The sequence below is a fragment of the Nymphaea colorata genome, chromosome 4, assembly GCF_008831285.2.
Source record: "Nymphaea colorata isolate Beijing-Zhang1983 chromosome 4, ASM883128v2, whole genome shotgun sequence".
NCBI lineage: Eukaryota > Viridiplantae > Streptophyta > Magnoliopsida > Nymphaeales > Nymphaeaceae > Nymphaea > Nymphaea colorata.
In genome coordinates this window covers 20,794,306-20,811,466 of record NC_045141.1, presented here as the reverse complement: position 1 = coordinate 20,811,466, position 17,161 = coordinate 20,794,306, and the positions used below count along the sequence as shown (strand labels likewise).

At 39.0% G+C, this 17,161-nt stretch overlaps 2 protein-coding genes across 6 annotated transcripts; both read right to left on the bottom strand.

Annotated features, from left to right (window-relative positions):
• Positions 1-907: 907 nt before the first annotated feature.
• On the bottom strand, positions 908-6,650 carry LOC116252317 (protein LPA3). The gene is made up of 10 exons (XM_031626488.2): positions 6,493-6,650; positions 5,897-6,103; positions 4,523-4,570; positions 4,398-4,437; positions 4,200-4,300; positions 3,562-3,754; positions 3,393-3,491; positions 2,643-2,760; positions 1,405-1,548; positions 908-1,283 (listed from the first exon to the last, which is right to left on the bottom strand). Exons 1-9 carry the CDS (start codon positions 6,538-6,540, stop codon positions 1,428-1,430), a joined length of 975 nt encoding a protein of 324 aa, XP_031482348.1. The 5' UTR covers positions 6,541-6,650; the 3' UTR covers positions 908-1,283; positions 1,405-1,427.
• A 764-nt stretch (positions 6,651-7,414) lies between these two features.
• On the bottom strand, positions 7,415-15,537 carry LOC116252272 (protein SIEL). 5 transcript variants are annotated; one of them, XM_031626428.2, is made up of 9 exons: positions 14,708-15,537; positions 14,328-14,405; positions 13,851-14,051; positions 13,309-13,500; positions 12,637-12,777; positions 11,177-11,266; positions 9,620-10,119; positions 8,526-9,459; positions 7,415-8,207 (listed from the first exon to the last, which is right to left on the bottom strand). In XM_031626428.2, exons 1-8 carry the CDS (start codon positions 15,467-15,469, stop codon positions 8,562-8,564), a joined length of 2,862 nt encoding a protein of 953 aa, XP_031482288.1. In that variant the 5' UTR covers positions 15,470-15,537; the 3' UTR covers positions 7,415-8,207; positions 8,526-8,561. The 5 variants fall into 5 exon arrangements, with proteins under 5 accessions (XP_031482288.1, XP_049933185.1, XP_049933186.1 ...); XM_050077228.1 differs by having other exon boundaries at positions 13,851-14,035; positions 14,328-14,409; positions 14,708-14,848; XM_050077229.1 differs by having other exon boundaries at positions 13,851-14,035; positions 14,708-14,844.
• Between the last annotated feature and the right edge of the window lie 1,624 nt (positions 15,538-17,161).

The window sequence follows — 17,161 nt, the reverse complement described above, 5'->3', positions numbered from 1 at the left end:
CCTTTTTGAGCTTGAATTGGGGATCAGGCTGCTCAATAAAGTAACAAGCTACATACAGATGGGTCTGTCCACAAGGGGTGTGGAAGAGTAGGACAGGCTTGACCACTAGGCAAGCAGTCAAAAGTTGAAAAGCCCACGAGTGCCCACCTTTGTAAAAGCAAGTCCTTGCCTATACAGTGGGGAAAGGGTCACATGGTTTCAAAAGTTAATGTCTTTCCACTCAGGTTGTGGCTTCTACGTGCAAAATTGGAAAAACTTAATAATAAATACAAGCTGGCTTTCCGGAGAGGACCAGGTGGATCAAACCTGAATGCGCTGTTCGTTAAGTAAGTCGTACATCTTTTTATTTTTTAGCACAGGGATCCAACAGCTGAAGGCACATCCTTTCATGCCCGCAGAAACACACGGATTATGGGCATCAATTATGAGTCATATGATAATCTAACCTGATTGTTTACATATATTGTGCAAAATAACTATTTGAATCAAAATGGCTACTTGTTTATATATTGAAAAAACATGTTCTTGAACCATCTAATCATACATTGATCAGCCATGATAGTCGCAATTATGGTCTCTCTCTCTCTCTCTCTCTCTCTCTCTCTCTCTCTCTCTCTCTCTCTCTCTCTCTACATATATAAAACTCGGGTTCCCTATCATTAATAACCGCCAGCAAAAGCACAGTTAATAGGATAGCAGATTGACTTTCAGGAGATCAACATATGGGCCTCCTGAAATTCAGAAATACTGCAAAAATCCATCACTTTTTCTTGAAAAACTTCAGATATCCATTTTCTATTCCATTTCTCATGACCATGAAAGCCAATTAATAGGATAGCAGCAACAAATGATTACGCAGTCTGTCCTTAACCCTAGGACATAATACAACCCTGAAGGAGCAGCTAAAGACCTTCAAAAGAAGATAGCCATCTTATTCATGCTATTCCTTCAGTTCATCATAAACAACTAAAATCCAACAAAAAAAAAATGAAGCATGGTACCTTGTGCTGTCAATTTTATATATGATGAATCCATCTTCGGAACCATCATATTATCTTTGGAATCATCTTACATTCACCAATGCAAATAAAAAATTTCAACTGCATTCCTTTTACAACATGCATTATTTTTCAAGTTAACAATCTTCCATTGTAAACCAAAATTGGCCAACTGGGAGTTGAAAAAAAATGCCAGAGTGTAACTACTGAACTGAGGCAATCACTGGAAGAGATTCAGTACAATTCCATTATCCACATGAAAACAGCAGAAGGTTCTTGGTGCAACTACAACAAACAAGTATATGCTAAGCATGAAAACTGAGAGGTGAGTAAAATGGAATATTTTTAAGTCAATCAGGCTTTCAGTAAAAGGATATCAATACACTGAAGATAAAGCACTACTTACCAAATAATAAGACCTTTCACATCTTAAGCTGAAGGAAGAATGTCCAAAGCAACTTCCTTAAGAGTAGGCATTGACACCTGCGTATGTAAAGTCACATACTTACCATTTACTTTCCTCAGAACCTTCCAGGGTCCAGGATAGCATCTGCAAAATAATGTAAACAGTTCCATGTAGTTTCTGTCAATCAAGAATAAGTTTGGATGTAGAAGTGGAAAAGCACAAAAATTAACAGGTGTAACATAATGTCAGTGACTCGAAAAGCCACCTCTCTTCATTCGTCAGCGAATAAAGACATGATGTAATAAAAAACCACATAAGGACAAATTGCACAGAAGAGAACATTAGCTCATAATCCCTTTCAGAGTGAAAATATGCTTCTAAAACAGAATTCCAAAAAAATTAGGAAAAGGAACATAAAATCCAATAACATGAAGCATTTTGAAGTTGGTGCAGTTACTTTATATGCCATTTTTTATAGGTCCAGTTTTCTATAGCTTTTAAATGGAATAATGATTTTGTGATGGAAGGCCATTTGTCTTTTTCCAGTGAACTTCAGAATCAGGAAACTGTGACATTTTATGGCATACTTTTCCTGTTCACCCCGCCAAGCACTTGAGACTGGCTGCATATGACTTTAGGTTAAAAGGAAGTCAGGTATTTGCTTTCTTTCAATTCCATAACAATTGCAGATCAAAGCTAATGCTTATTCAGCTGAAATAAGTTACCAATGGGTGTACAAAACTTTTGCTTCCATTCTGTGTCTACACATTCTTGCTTTTCATTATTATTGCTAATTGCTCTGGCTTTCTCTCTTTTATTCTTCTTTCAATCTTACAAAATAACTAATCTTAGGTAACTCAGCAACCTCATCCATGAAAGTCTCAGTATAAGGAAACAAACTTATCAGTCCAACAGTACAATATAACCATTTCAGTTCATACCAATGTCCTGCAAGCATATGCATATTTGAAACTTTCAGCATATTAACCAAACTGAAAGACACAAATAAACTATATTCAAATCCTTGATAAGACAAATATTACAAAAAAAGATCCATCTTGAAATGTCTTCCTAATGCAAAATTCACCAAGACTACCAAATAAATCAGAATCTGCCTACCAAAGAGACTTGACATACTCGTAGACAACAAATTGGAAACAACGAAAGCTCTCAATTCTCCAGTCAGCACCCTCTTTTTATTATTCAAAACAGAATAAAAGAAGATTATATTCAAATACCTGAACAGTGTTCCTCCTCTTTGGCCTTTAAAATTGTGAATGTAGTAAACAGACTCCAGCTTAGGGAGGAATGTCTTGGAAAGTTTTGCAAGCTTTGGATAGAAGAAAGGTGGGTAATCTTGATTTATAACAGATAAGGCCATGATACAACTTCCCCATGATCAGAGAATGAAGTGTTTAATTATAAAAGAAAAGAGATGCAGTTCAAATCTCTGCTCAGCTGATTCACTATTCTCACAGGAAAATCTAACAAGGGAAGAATAAACAAGGCATTCATACAGACGCCTATATTCAATGTGTATTCATGGATGACAAAGAAAAATATATTCATAAAGTAATTTGACCACGGATAAGACTTCATCACTTGCATAGAAGTTTTCCATGACAACTTGGAAATGAACAGTGAAGGAAGAAAGAGTGTGCCACTTGAAAAAATACATCTGTTCCAAGAATCTTCCAAAAATACCAGCACCATGGGATTTTACATATACATGACATTCAGAAGTATTATGTTAAAAAAAATTGTAAAAGGCAACAACATGGAAAAGCTTTTATTGAAAAAGTTGTAGAATCAGTTCATTTGAGGTCAAAGGAAAATGGAAAGATTTCACTCTTCAACTCATCATGCTGACAAAAGCAGGTTCCACAAAGCAGTTAGATACTTGGTAACAATATCTGACAAAATATAAAAGCATGTACTTGAAACCATAACAATAAGAAGTAGAAAGGTTGCCATGTCCAAAAGGATACAGCCTGTCCTAATACGGTCAAGTTCTCCATTGAATATAATCAGCTTACGTTCAGTATTCCTGACTGCTTCTTCGTAAAGCTCTTCAACAACAAGCATTTCTATCATGCATGAAGCTCCATGTCAGACAAATTCTTTTAGGCTGTTATCTAATAAAAAGTTAACAGTTACCATTGACATTGAAGTAAGGATATGCAACCAAAAATATCTGGTCCTCAGGTTTAACACGATCTGCCATTTTGATCTTTGAGCCAAAACCAAAATCTTCGAACAGCGATGGCTTTGTAAGATAGTCTAGCTTGAACAATGAACCTTGAAAAACAGTTTTTTTGGCAAATACAACTTCATTGGCCTCTGGAAGGAACTGTACACAATAACTTTCATATCAGAAACAGAAACATGGCAAGGAAATTCAACAAAAACTAAAAACAGGTCTATCTTAATGTGGTTTGGTGATTGTGCAAGGGTAAATTCTATGAAATGAACAAGTTACTGATAATCAATTCCAAATCAGAATAACTTTTCCACTAAAGAAGCCCCTTGGCATTTTCACAACCTTGTAAAATCTGACACCACATATTGCACAAGCAGTGCCCCTTAAATTAGAAAAGAACAAATAGTATGAGTGAATATTAGGTTCAACCACATCTGCCACTTTACTTATGCAAGGTTGTGAACCAGGGCATTCAAGACCAGATCCAAACTTTGACAGCAAGGACAGGCCTGTTTAATGAAATTATAGCTATTTTTGTTACTATTATGTAGTTAATATGGACAGGTGCAATGCTGAAGTGGATTAATTAACTTACTATTCTAGTCTTTGTTACTTTTTCTGAAGGCACAAAACGTTTACAGTACTCATGAATCAGCTGCATGCTTTCTGTCATTTCTATCCCTCCCTCAGCGTCTCCTGGAAGAAAAATGTCAATAAATAGTAAAAAATCAAAATGCATCCTCTGCATCCAACAGATGAATTAACTGAGTGAATGAAAATCTGAAATAAGCACCTGGCACAGATGCAAGTCCGGCAGTTGGAATTTCAATTTCCTGCAAAGCATAATTTGTAAGTTGTCGCAGCCCAAAAGTTATTATATTTCACCTCCCTCATTATGAAAATTGTGATCATTCTCACCAACAACTGTTTGTCATCTTTCAGGGCAAGTTCAGTTGCTACTGTTGCCTGCCAATCATGCATACAGTCAATATGCAGTGTACTTCAGAACCTGCCAGTCAGGCTTTGCCCTAGTGAATATTTGTCCAAGAAATATTAAGAAAATGTTTTCTTCAAATAGAATTATATAAAACTTAGAGTACATAAAGCTTGAAAAAAAAAGGTTGTGTTCTACCAGAAGGCAATCTGAAACAGCAAAGAATTTGCCATTGCAATTAGCTTCAGAAAGTAGAGAAAACCTTCAACCAGATATGGACATCTGATGAGGTGTTACCCTTTTGTTTATATTCTATTAGACAAAATTTTCTGATTATGTTTATCATGAGATGACAGGTGAATTATTCACTTCAAAATGTGTGCATGGTTCGTAAAATCAAAGAATAACCAAAACCAGAAGGAAATATTCACAATGGGATAAATAATTATGAAATACATTGCTAGCCACAACTCTTCATTAGAAGCCACAACTTTCACGAATAAGGAAAATACAGAGACAATCATCATCTTTATGTTCAAGAGAATAATTTGTATATATATATATATATATATATGTTTACTCTCTTTTATACTAACTCAATGTGTCAACTTGGTAGCTTCCTCATAAAGCATTATCATCTTCTCAATCTTCTTGATACAGAATGTCATGTTACCGTGACTTTGAGCAGTATTAAGAACATAATTTTCAGGCAGTCACAAAATTCAGATATTCTTTACAAGACAGATAGCCCTTTACTTATTGCTTATATACTTCCTAAAAATAGTCATTTTCTTGTCCTGTTCTGTTGGTAGTGGCACGTAGCTGTTCTGCATGATTTTTCATTAGCTCTGAGTCTCTGACTCAGCAGCTAATGGGTGTGCAGTTCCTAGAAATTGATTCTTGGAAACCTAAATCCTATTTAGGCATGACTCTTTAACTGCCAAAAGTAACTCAAAATGCACTGTTATACCATATGGCCAAATAGAACATGTAACAACCAAAGCATCAGGTAAAGGGAGCAACCAGTCTCTTTCATTCTCTTATTCAACTGCAGTAGACATCAACCAAATAGGATTGTGAAATGCACTTTTATACCAATGGTCAAATAGATCGAATCTGTAAATTACCGAAGCAACAGGCGGAATAAGTAATCACTCTCTTGCAATCTCTTGCCTGCAAGAGGGTCTACTACTTTATGATGAGTTAAAAACGCAATCTCTTTTCTCGGTTGAATGGCTCAAGACTCTTAACCAGGGATAGAATTGATAAATAGCATTGCAATTGAAACAGATAATACTTGAACTGACCTCAAAAATTTATCTAAGAAATCATAACATGGTCAGAAAGGCAAAACGTACTTGTTTGAGAAGCTCAGTGTAGTCCGCAGGAAACTGGACATCATGCACAACACTTCCACCTTCTCTTGAAAAGGCTTGCAATGAAAGAGAGTACATCTTGGGCACCTTGACACCACTAGCTCCGACAGAACTTTGTTTTCGACAAGCCAGGTAAAATCGTGTTGCCTTCCAAGGTTGATAATTTGATTGTAGCTTCTGATGGTAAGCCTGTTATTTCAGATGTCGACACGTTTAGATGAAGGCGAAAAGGAAGAAAATGATTTACAGCCAACGGCTACCGAGAAAAGCACGTGTTTCTCCATAATGTCATACAAGAGAGAGAAGGGGGTGGTTGGGGAAGGGAGGGGGAGATGGGGAAGAGAGAGAGAGAGAGAGAGAAAAATGTTTGACGACTCGAATTCTGATTCGGTAATCAAGAAACAGGTGCAACATGGATACCAGCGGATTGAGGAATCGCAAACTCCATAAAACAAAACAATGCAGGAAGTCCAGAAGAAAAATTGATTAGAACAAGTTCTACTGACTCGTTAACGTTGGTAAGGATTGGTAGCATGACAAGAAGATTCAAGAAAAAGAGAGCAGAGAGGAGGTATTACGTGAGTCAAGGTTGGAGGGAGTGAAGCACGAATCCCAGCGGAAGCCATGGGAGCTGGTTGGGAAACTAGGGGACTTAAGCCTTACCGTTGTTGGTTGGGTTTAGTTTCCTCCCTCCAATTATCCTCCACTAGAACTCATATCGTATGAGACAGGCATACTAACTATTGAAGCGCTGACACCTCGTTGTACATAAAGGTCAAGCAAAAGACTTGCAATCTCATTATCTTTTCCTTGAGATTTAGCTTTGATTACACGGAAAAATAAAATGAACTTTTTCCATTTCTTTTCAGTCTGTTGCAGGAAACAAGAGATCGAAATTAGTTATTCTATCGAAAATCATGGCAATCAAATTGAGTTATTCTATTGGAAAACATGGGGAAATCTTTTGGCCCTCTTGAGCAGCAGAACGCCACCCTCATTTTACAGTAGGGGTGTCCATTTCTCACAAAAACAACTCAAATTGGAGGACTAGATCGGAGTCAAACAGCGTGAGCGTTGGCCGAGCCCAGGCCACATCTGAGTTTGTTTCAGGCCAGGTCTGGGCTTCTTCCAGGCCTGCCGATGGCCCAATCGGATGTCAACCCTAGTTAGAGATTTTGTGATCCGAATATGAGGAAATCTTGAAAAGTTACCAAGAAAAAAACATGTTTTTGACATTGTTGAAATACGGCTTAGCTTTTATGTTATTACGTCAAAATGTGTTTTGACGTAAAGCTAAGCCTTGATTTTTCTTTGCCGATAGACAATGACATTGTAAAAACGGCGTGCTAAACGGATTTAAATCGGCAGGCTGACTGCCCAAGCTGGATTTGGATTGCACGGCGGAATTGACAGAGCTCTTGCGATGTTACCCACCTTCCATCAGAAAGAACCAGAAATTGAACAGCACATCATCCTCATCATTGGCAAAGGCCACCAAGTTCATCGATTCATGTTCATTTTCTGTTTCTTGCATTGAGAACTGCAAGCCTAGAGTTTAAACAAGGAAGCTTCGTGTATAGACATTATCCAAAAAACAAGGTCAAAGATGTTGACTAGTCGAGTTCACTAAATGATTTGCAGAACCAAACACTAAGATCACAACAATTTTTGGGCAAGAAATTAACTGCCAGAAATGCCTTAGCCAAAATTGCTGATGGAGAGGTGAATTTTTCGCTTTCAATATTTGACAATGATTCTTCCGCTCCAGAAACCATTTCAGGAGGCGAACAGAAGCAGCAAAACAATTACATGAGCTATCATGACGAGCTTCTCCATGTTAAACTTGTTATTACCACCGACAGCCCAAAACTGATTGCTTGTACTTGCATTGGGGCTCAAAAACTCAACCGAGATTGTCCTTTCATCATCAATCATTTGCAGGAGACCAAGGAACTTCAATTCTTAAGCAGACTGTGCACCATGGATCTCCTCTGGATCGCTGCTTGAAGCTTCTACTGGGCCCTTTTGAATATTATACTGATCACAACTGACATTGAGGACTTTTTGAAGCAATCTCATCTTTGTCTGCAGACTGCACTCTGCACCTTCTCTGCCTTCGTCAAGAGGATGATAAGTTTTTAACAGTGGCTCATGCTTTTCATCTCCGGTTTCAGCTTTTGGTTATGAAACTGTTCAAGACCGCTAATAAAGCCTCTTCAAATTGACATGCATACGCAACTTTCTACTCAGGACACCAGAACTCCGGTTCTGGTGTGTGAATGATAGTTGCAAACTGTACAGAACCAAAGAAAACGTGTCAGTTGCTTGATTAGAATTTAGAAACATACACAATATAGTATCATCGAAAGTAAACCAAACGTCTAAACTAAAGTTATAATAAGGTCACTTAAACAGAAGTCAGAAACATGTCACTATGGTGTATTAACCTGCACTAGAAAGAACAGAACAAAAAGAAACAAACCAAAACTCAAACCACTGAGATCAATAATCGAGAAATTTGGAATCTGCTTCAGTGTGCAAAGCTTACACCATATGTACGTGAAAATGGTATGAGGAAAAAAACAAAAAAAAAACCACTTTATGGACAAACCTTTGGTGCAGTTAATGCCAGCATAATTCCCACTGATCACTCTTCAACACCCATCCTAGCAAGAAAAATTTCCTTTGCTTCACATAGATATACGATCTCATGCTTTGGACCGATGCCAATGTAATCACCAACATAATCTTCAAAAGGACATTCCATAATGATGGCAACATTGAATGAGAAAGTTGAAACATCTGGAGTCATATACAAGGGTACATTTACTGTATAGAACCTCACTTCTCCTGAACCTCTGCAATGAACCAAATCTAGAAATGTATGCTGCACAATGCCTTCCACAACCATTTGCAGCCATATTTTATCTGTATTTGATACATTAAACAACTTGATCTGAAAGGGAATGCCAACAGGTAACCCTGGGATAAAAGGCAAAGGGTTTTCACTGTCATTGTTGTTTACGTTCATTTCTGCTCTGATGTGCTTGAATCTTCCACATAAAGAAAAGGTTCTCAGTGAGAAAGATTTAACCAACTTACTGAAAGGAAATGTACAAGGTATATCTTCCACGTTTTCTTGGCTGAATATTTCTTTTAAATGTCCAATGAAACCAGAGGGCTTAGCATCAGGCAATGTTGCTACCTGAGGTAATAGAGAAAGCAACTTCCTGATGGTTAGACCAGAAAAGTTTCCTGGGTTTGACAGTCTTATTACACGAGCTAAAAGCATCAACTCCCCAAGGTGGCTCTCTTCTTCCATGCTCAATCCACGAAAGGTGCACATAATTCTTCTAAGAGCTGCATCCAGCTTCTCCAAAAGAATATCCCATGTGGTCATTTTAACAGAAAGCAACATTTCAGGGGTCAACTTTCCCCACAACTTTGCTAGCAGTCTGAGGACCTTCACATACTGAAGGGCAAAAACCAGCACGGCATCAATTGCATTGGAACTGCGAAGCATTTCAAGTTCATCAATAAAGCCCCTGTTCCAGTTCAAGCAGCAACCTAGTTAATATCAGCCATAACATGTTGGGCCTCAACAAAGAAACAAGAAAATCTGAGATTCCCTAGGAAACCTTTGTGATATCTTACTTGAAAAAAAAAAAAATGGAACTTGAGTTACAGAAAGCATGAGATTATAACCTCAACACTCTGAGTGCTTCAATTGTAGACCTTGACTGAATCAAAGGCCAGACTCGCCCAACTCGAGCTAGTAAACATTTCACCACAATTATTGTTTTTTCAGGGTAAAGCCTCCCCTCCATGTGGTCACCTACTTGGATTGGTAGTTCTTCGCTGCCACCATGCCCACTTTCCTGGAAACACAGTGTTGAACACACCTCCTCTTTCTGTGAAAGAGAATGTGTACTTTCACTATTAGCTTCATTGTCATGGTCCATGCTGATTACTTGTTGAGACAAATGCTTGTATCTGTGCACAAACTGCAAAAGCAGGTCATTGTTTACAATACCAGCCAAGCAACCAGATAACTTTCCAACAAAGCTAGTTCCAAAAAGAAGCAAAAGAGATTGTATTTCGGCATCAGCATCTTTCTTTGACAAGATCAGTGCCACAATCAGCATCAGAAAAGCCATAACCATCGGTCTATCCAAGCTGAGTTCCCCATTTTGAGAAGGATGTATCTGAAACATGACCAGAGTAGCTTAAACACCATCAAAGGATGAAAACATACTGCTGCAACTGCATACATGTCATGAAGATGAAAGATAGACCATTTCAGATAAAAGAACATGCCACTGAGTCACTGACTAAAGAGACAGGGAGGGAGAGGAGATTAACAGTGACCAAGACTACCATGTATTGAAATTTGCCACAATAAGTCAAGTTACTTTAAGTAAAATGTGCCATCCAATGAAGGGTATTCTTGGACAGCAACTGTGAGCACCACCCTTCACATAAATCAGAGAAATGCATTGTACATAAATAGACATTCCCTTAAAGAGAAAATGCAATCTCTTTTTGTCTTTTTTCATGAATAAACTGAAAAAATGCCTATTAAAAAGTGACAACAAGTCATCAAGAAGGTAACTACTATTCAAGTAAAATCAGCCATCCAAGAAGGATGAATAAGTGAAGGTTGCTGCCTAAGACAGACAGCACGGGGCATCTACTTTCAAGAATGAAGCTAGGTGGATTAATCTCTGTCAAAAAGATTCTGCAGTTATTTTCCCGTCACATAAACCACCATCCTAAAAAGCTTCACTACTTTCATTTCTGTACCTACCTCCATCTACCACACAACAGATGGCTCCAAAGGACGCTCTTTAAAAAGGCACTAGTCTTGGGTCCATAGAAATGTCCATCCAAGCAGGCTTGTGGCCTACTTCTGCAAGAAAGGACAGCTCCACAACATATGATCGGCAACCTTGTCCATTTGATAACACAAATTGCAGCAATCAGCAAAGGCAAAATACTGTATCCAACTCATCAGCAGAATGAAATTGTTTCCATCAATGAAACACAACACAAAACCACATGCTCAAAGGCTTCTCTTAGACAGCCTTACGAAGGCATGCCTAATTTGAGGTCTATCTTTATGCTAGAAGCCTAGAAATTAGACTTTCAATATAGATCATCCAATGAGGACTCGACAGAATATGACATAGAAGAATGCATGACCAAAAAAAATGAAAAAGAAAACATCATTAAGCAATCATTTGCAAAGTTGAAAAAAAATACCAGTGGCAGAAACTCTTTGGCATAACTTCTTAAAAAGTTTAGATGGTTCCTCCCAATAGAAAAAATGACAGAGAGGCAATCAGGTCCATCCTGAAAAACAAAAGCAGCACAATAAGAATTGATCATTTTATTCTTCGAACAATAAAGGGAGCGGTGCAAAAAAAGAAAATCACTACATAAATAAGGCATGAAGGAATAGCAGACTATCTTATAATTGTCAATTGGAGACCAAAACAAGACTAGATACAATTGAAAAAAGCTGAAAATGTCACTTTGGTTACACACCTCAATTTTCCCTAAACAAGTAGAAGCACAAAACTTTCTCACAAGGACCACTCTGTAGGCAGGCTAGACTAGAGCAAGGCGCATGTTGCAATTTCTAAATTCTAAGGGACTTTTTGAGAGACCATAAAACAAGTGTGCACCTAAAATGCAACCACAAACTGAAGTAGGGTTGTGCATTGGGCTGGGTTGAGGTGGACCGGCCCAAGGCCCAAGGACCTTGTTGGCAGCCCAAGCCCAGCCTACCTAGTTATCAGGCCGGCCCAACCATCAACTTCATGTCTATTCGGTACCTACCCTGATACTCACTCTTAATTGAAACCCTCAATGTTTCCTTTTCTAATATCTCAAAAACCCTTGGCGAAATGCCGAGAGTTTCTAAGGGAGCCAATCATGGGCATCTCATCGAGGAAGATTATATACATAAAGAGAGAATGAAATGATAAATACGAAGAGATGGGGTTTAAAGGTGCATATCGGGCCGAATCAGACCCTCGATAACCCAGTTTGTTTTTAACCAGGCCAGCCCATGGGTCAAATAGCCAGCCTATCACAGGGGGGCACCCAATTGCCCGTCAAGTACCTGGCCCAATGCCCACCCATATCACAAACCATGCCTTTTAGGACATGTTACAAATGAGCATGTGGCAAGCATGCAAACAATGCCATTCTGGATTTTGGATTGTGCGCATTGAACACATTGTTGACCAAGTCATGGATGGTTATAAGTGATCATTCAAGTATGTTAAGAAAAAAAGCCAGTCAGGGTTTAGATCATGCTTATTTTCCATCAAAAGAAAGGAAAGAAGCTGCATTTCTTCAAGTCCAGAACCAACCTAGCTACTTCTGGACATGAGGTGCCCATGCCAAATCCTGGGCAGGTACAGGCCCCAAATGATCAAGCCTGCAATCACATTGATATAAAATATCCAAAGAACAAGATCTAACAGCAGAAGGATAAACTGGTGAATTTTACGTGATTCATACAGATGCCATCCTCCTTTTATCTTGCTAAACGGGGATGACAATATCTATTCGCTAAAGTAACTGACAAGCAGATGCAAATAAAACACGACGCAGATGAAGCATGAAAACAAAAAATTAATTAAGCAAAATATTTCTTTTGACTTTAAAAGCTCATGACTGACAACATTAATAACTCAAGTGCATACTTCTACCTGCACAAATGATTTTATATTTGTAAGAAGACCATTAAACGTTGAAATAAACAGGCCAAGGTCTGGCAGCTTTAATATCCGCAATACTTGTCTGGCAGCTGATCTAATGTCTTCATTAACATCCACGAGCATACCAACTAGCTGCATTCAGAGAAAAAGTTTATTAGTCGCTTAGAAAATAAAAATAAAACTAAAAAATTAAGCAAACAAATAGATAAATATGTCCACCAAAGATATACATAACTACAAATGCCATCTATGCGTTTAGGTTAGGCAAAAAGTACATAAACTTGAATCATTAAGGGGGCTAACAAAGAAAGGGACCCACATTTATGTTATAGGGATATTCCGTTCTGAGTGTGACATGTCTTTAGCCCTACTGACATGACATAAACCAATAAAGATAATACGTGCATGAGTATGCTTACATATGTGAATGTGCATGTGCAAGTAAATTCCGCCCAAAATCGTCACAGAGGATAATCACTCTATATCTCAATGACAAAGGCCCAATATAGTGTGTTTTCTTTTCAACAAAAACATGTTTCATCTCCCTTGCAAGCAAAATTACAGTGCAGCAATTAACAGAAAGAGTGCATGGAGACCCGGGAGTAAAAGTTTCAAATTATGCACACTCAGCTTATTATAGATCTAACGTTTTAATCCAATTACCGTGACCACATGCCTTTCCTGCACCTTCAGACAACCAGTTGCCATCACATGAGATATTGCATCTACTGCTTTTAGCCGAACAACCCCAGAATCGTCATTCAACATGTCCGTGAGTAAATTTAGGACATCGGCAGCAAACTGATTAGATAAAATGGTCAGCATGGCCAACGAACTGCAGGTTGATTTTCGAACCTGCGAAGAGGAAAAACAAACGTAGTATCAAATATAAAAGGGGAGGAAAGGGTACTTAATTCTTCAGGAACTGGATAACGTGTTCTTTGAAGAAGCACTACTAATAACAGCACTCATGCAGATGCAAGGCTATTGACTACAATATTTTAAAGCATCGACGCTTTATTGATAAGAATCTACACAAGGTCTCGATATTTAGAAAAACAAGGAAGATGATGGGGATCTTTTTAGCAAAAAAATATATATATATATATGAAAGCATCGACGCTTCACAATCCATGTATCTAAATAAAGAAAAAAAAAATGCTTAAAAGAAACTCAAGGACGAGGGGTGTATGGAGAAGCACTACTTCATAGAATTCATCAGCAAGTCCCTTTATATAAGCCCCAGCAGCGTCGGCTAAGAGTGACTTAGGCATTCCATCCACGGTCAGCGTTTTCTTAGAAAGAGAAACGCGAAGCACCTCCTCGGACACTGACGTCATACTACCAAGAGCATCCAATGCCTTGCATCTCACTCCCACAAACGTGTCGCCTGACAATGAGCAAAGCTACAAAACGTTCAGAAATACCACAATGTTAAACGACTGAATATCCATAAGAAACGTTCGTTATACAAATTTTAGAAAACTCAATAAATTCGACTTTATGTTTCCTTTTTGTGCCATGTCCAGGAGAGGGGGGAGGAAAAATGAAAGAGAATGAAGCTGCATGAACTACAAATTCTCGATATTTCCTTACAAAGTAGGTACCGATAATTTGCATCAAAACAAATGAAGAAGCAAAACGAACAATTTCAAATAGCCCACATAGTTACCGACCGCTACCTGCAGAAACACCAAATCTAGTGACTCCTGACGATCGCCTTCTCCTTTCTCGGCCAACAGAGCCGCCCATTTGCTAATCTGACTTTCAAGAATCAAAAGCAGCGGCATCAATCGATCGGCTTGGAGCAAACTAAAAGACTTCCTAAGCATATGTCAGTGCAAATGAACCAGCTAATGATTACCTAAAACTCAACCTCATAATATAATTGTCTAATGCCCACAACAGAAGTTGAGGACTTTGGAGGAACTTCAACTATCCAAGAAGTGGGATACATCGGGAAATCCATCTGATCATAAACGGACGTGGGCAAGTCCCAACTTCTTGAACAATTGGGCATTACTATAACTTCAAGAAAACCATATCCAAATAATGTACTCACGATCGAAACAGCGCCAAGCCGCACGAACTCGTCGCGATCACTAGCTAGATCACAAGCGCGACGATAGCACTCCTCCATCAAATCATGTCCTACATCACCCACAGACCTACCCGCCAAAATCACGACTAGAGCATCAGTCGCAGCCCTCCTGACTGAAGGATACATATCAGAAGCCATCACCAAAAGGATTCGGACGACCACCGGAACTGCGAAAAGCCCCAAAACCCTCTCGTCCTCACCGTTGCTGCCACCGCTTCTCCTTCTCGCACTCTCCGCAGCAAGCAACAGGACCATCTGATGCCGAACCGCAACGCGAGGGCTAGAAAGCAAAGAAAGAGTAAAATCCTCGTCCAACCGCACCGGACGGGTCGAGGAAACAAGCAAGCCAAGGGCCTGCGCATGGGCTCGGTTATGGCGGCCGCCTGCTGCGGTGCGCAGGAAGCCAAGGACGGCATCGTAGGAGCGAGAGCCGTCATCGTCTTCTTGCGTCTGCAGTTGTAAGAGAGTGAGGAGGTGCCGAAGAAGGACCGAGTCCGTCTCTTGCTGAAGACGCTGAACAATGGCATCGCGCAGGATGGCCCCCACGGGGACAGGAAGGACGAGTGCAAGGGAGGACAGGGAAGCCAGTGAGCGCGGACGGTGGAGCTCCGGTACGAGGAGGTGGAGCAACATGGATGGGTCCGCCATGGGTGGTGGCGGTTCCGGGGACGGGGCGTCCGCTGCGGCTGCTTGGACGCTCCTCCGGCGTCTGTACTGCTTCATAACCGCGACGCCCTCCTTCCTTCGATCTTGGCGGCATAAGAAAACCCCGAAGAACCCGCGAGTTCAAATCTTTGCCGCCCTGGATTCGAAGACACAACCGGTCTAAAGTCCATTTTTGGTGCAAGAGCAAGCCTGGTTTTGCTACGCTGTTTTAAACCTTGTTTTAATTAAACTTTCGTGAGTCGCTTATAAACCGCTGGTGGAAGTAATGCACCTGTAAAAATTATCATACAACTTCATTCGGCAAACATTGTAAAAATTCATCAATTTTAAAAGTGAATAACATGGTAAAATGTAAGCAGTAACAAAATCATAGTAAAAAACCTTGCCTTAAAATGAAACTTGTTATATTTACATGTGTGTGTGCGTGAGGTTTGCATATTGTAGCCTGTAAATATATGTCTTTCAATAGTAAATGGCTGTGCCTTTAAAGCATCACTTTGCGTGTAGTTTTTTTTTTACTTCCAGTGGAGTTTGTTCGATGGCTGATATCAACTTACAAATTTATTTGGTCGACACTTGTAGAAGGACCGCCACTTAAGTAGGTAGAATTATGCATACATGGAAAACTGGGCATCAAAAAAACGGGTTAAATTTGTAGTGACCAAGGCTGGTGCTAAGTACAAGGTTCAGAACTTGGTTCTTGTCAGATTCAGTGGCGGAGCCAGAAATTTTTGGCTATGGGGCACTAGTACATAGTTTGTGAAAAAATTTTCTGTTATTTTAAAAATAAAGCAAATATTGGCGTGGGCAACACAGGGGTGAAGTTGGGTTGAGACTCCATTTCATATGGAGTTTTCTTGAGCTGGCGTGGGCAGGCGCCCACACCTGCCCCACGCTAGCTCCGCCACTGGTCAGATTGATCTCGTAATTAACTATAAATTGGCAATCAAGTTGAGGGAAGACCACTTTCAACAAATGAATTATAAATGATTAAATAGCTGGTTAATTTTATAAAAGTTGTTATCTTAATGTATTTTTATGCAAAAAAAGGAAAAAAGAAAAACAACTAGAACAACAGCATTAAGCTTTTGTTATGTTTCCTTCAAAGTTGAATGTTATAAAACGATGCATACCCTTGAATTCCAAAGTGATTGAGTGTTTCCACATAGGTCATGTCAAGGTGATCTCCTGCAGTCATTGGCAAGGGCAACGTTTTTTATTGAGTTAATGCATACAACGTGATAAAATAATGATTTTCTTTTTTTTTTTTTTGGCATGAGTGGTTTCTAGAAAATTTTATGGAAAGACACTTGTTTAAAAACACTCAAATCTAGTCGAGCACTCAAACGAATAAATATTTAAGATTCTCAATTAAAAATAGAGAACTTTTGACCATATGGCTACGCCACTGCATGGTTTTGTGCCGAAGAGAAGTCATGGTTTCCTTCATGCCCATCATCTACATAACTCACATAGCTTATTTCAGGACCTATTATTATTAATGAAACAAGGTCGTGACAAAATACATATAATTTAAGGTGGACCCTTCCCTATGGGCAGCCTCATACACAATAGTTTTTGAAGAACACATGCATTTAAATGTATTCCATAAGGAAATGATGTTTATTAAAGATAACGGCCACTTTATTGTTGCTCTCCATATTAAATGTTATTATATACTTTTAATAATTTAAACATATGAGCAATTCACGTGTTACCAATGTTGAGAGACAAGACCAACAAAATGGA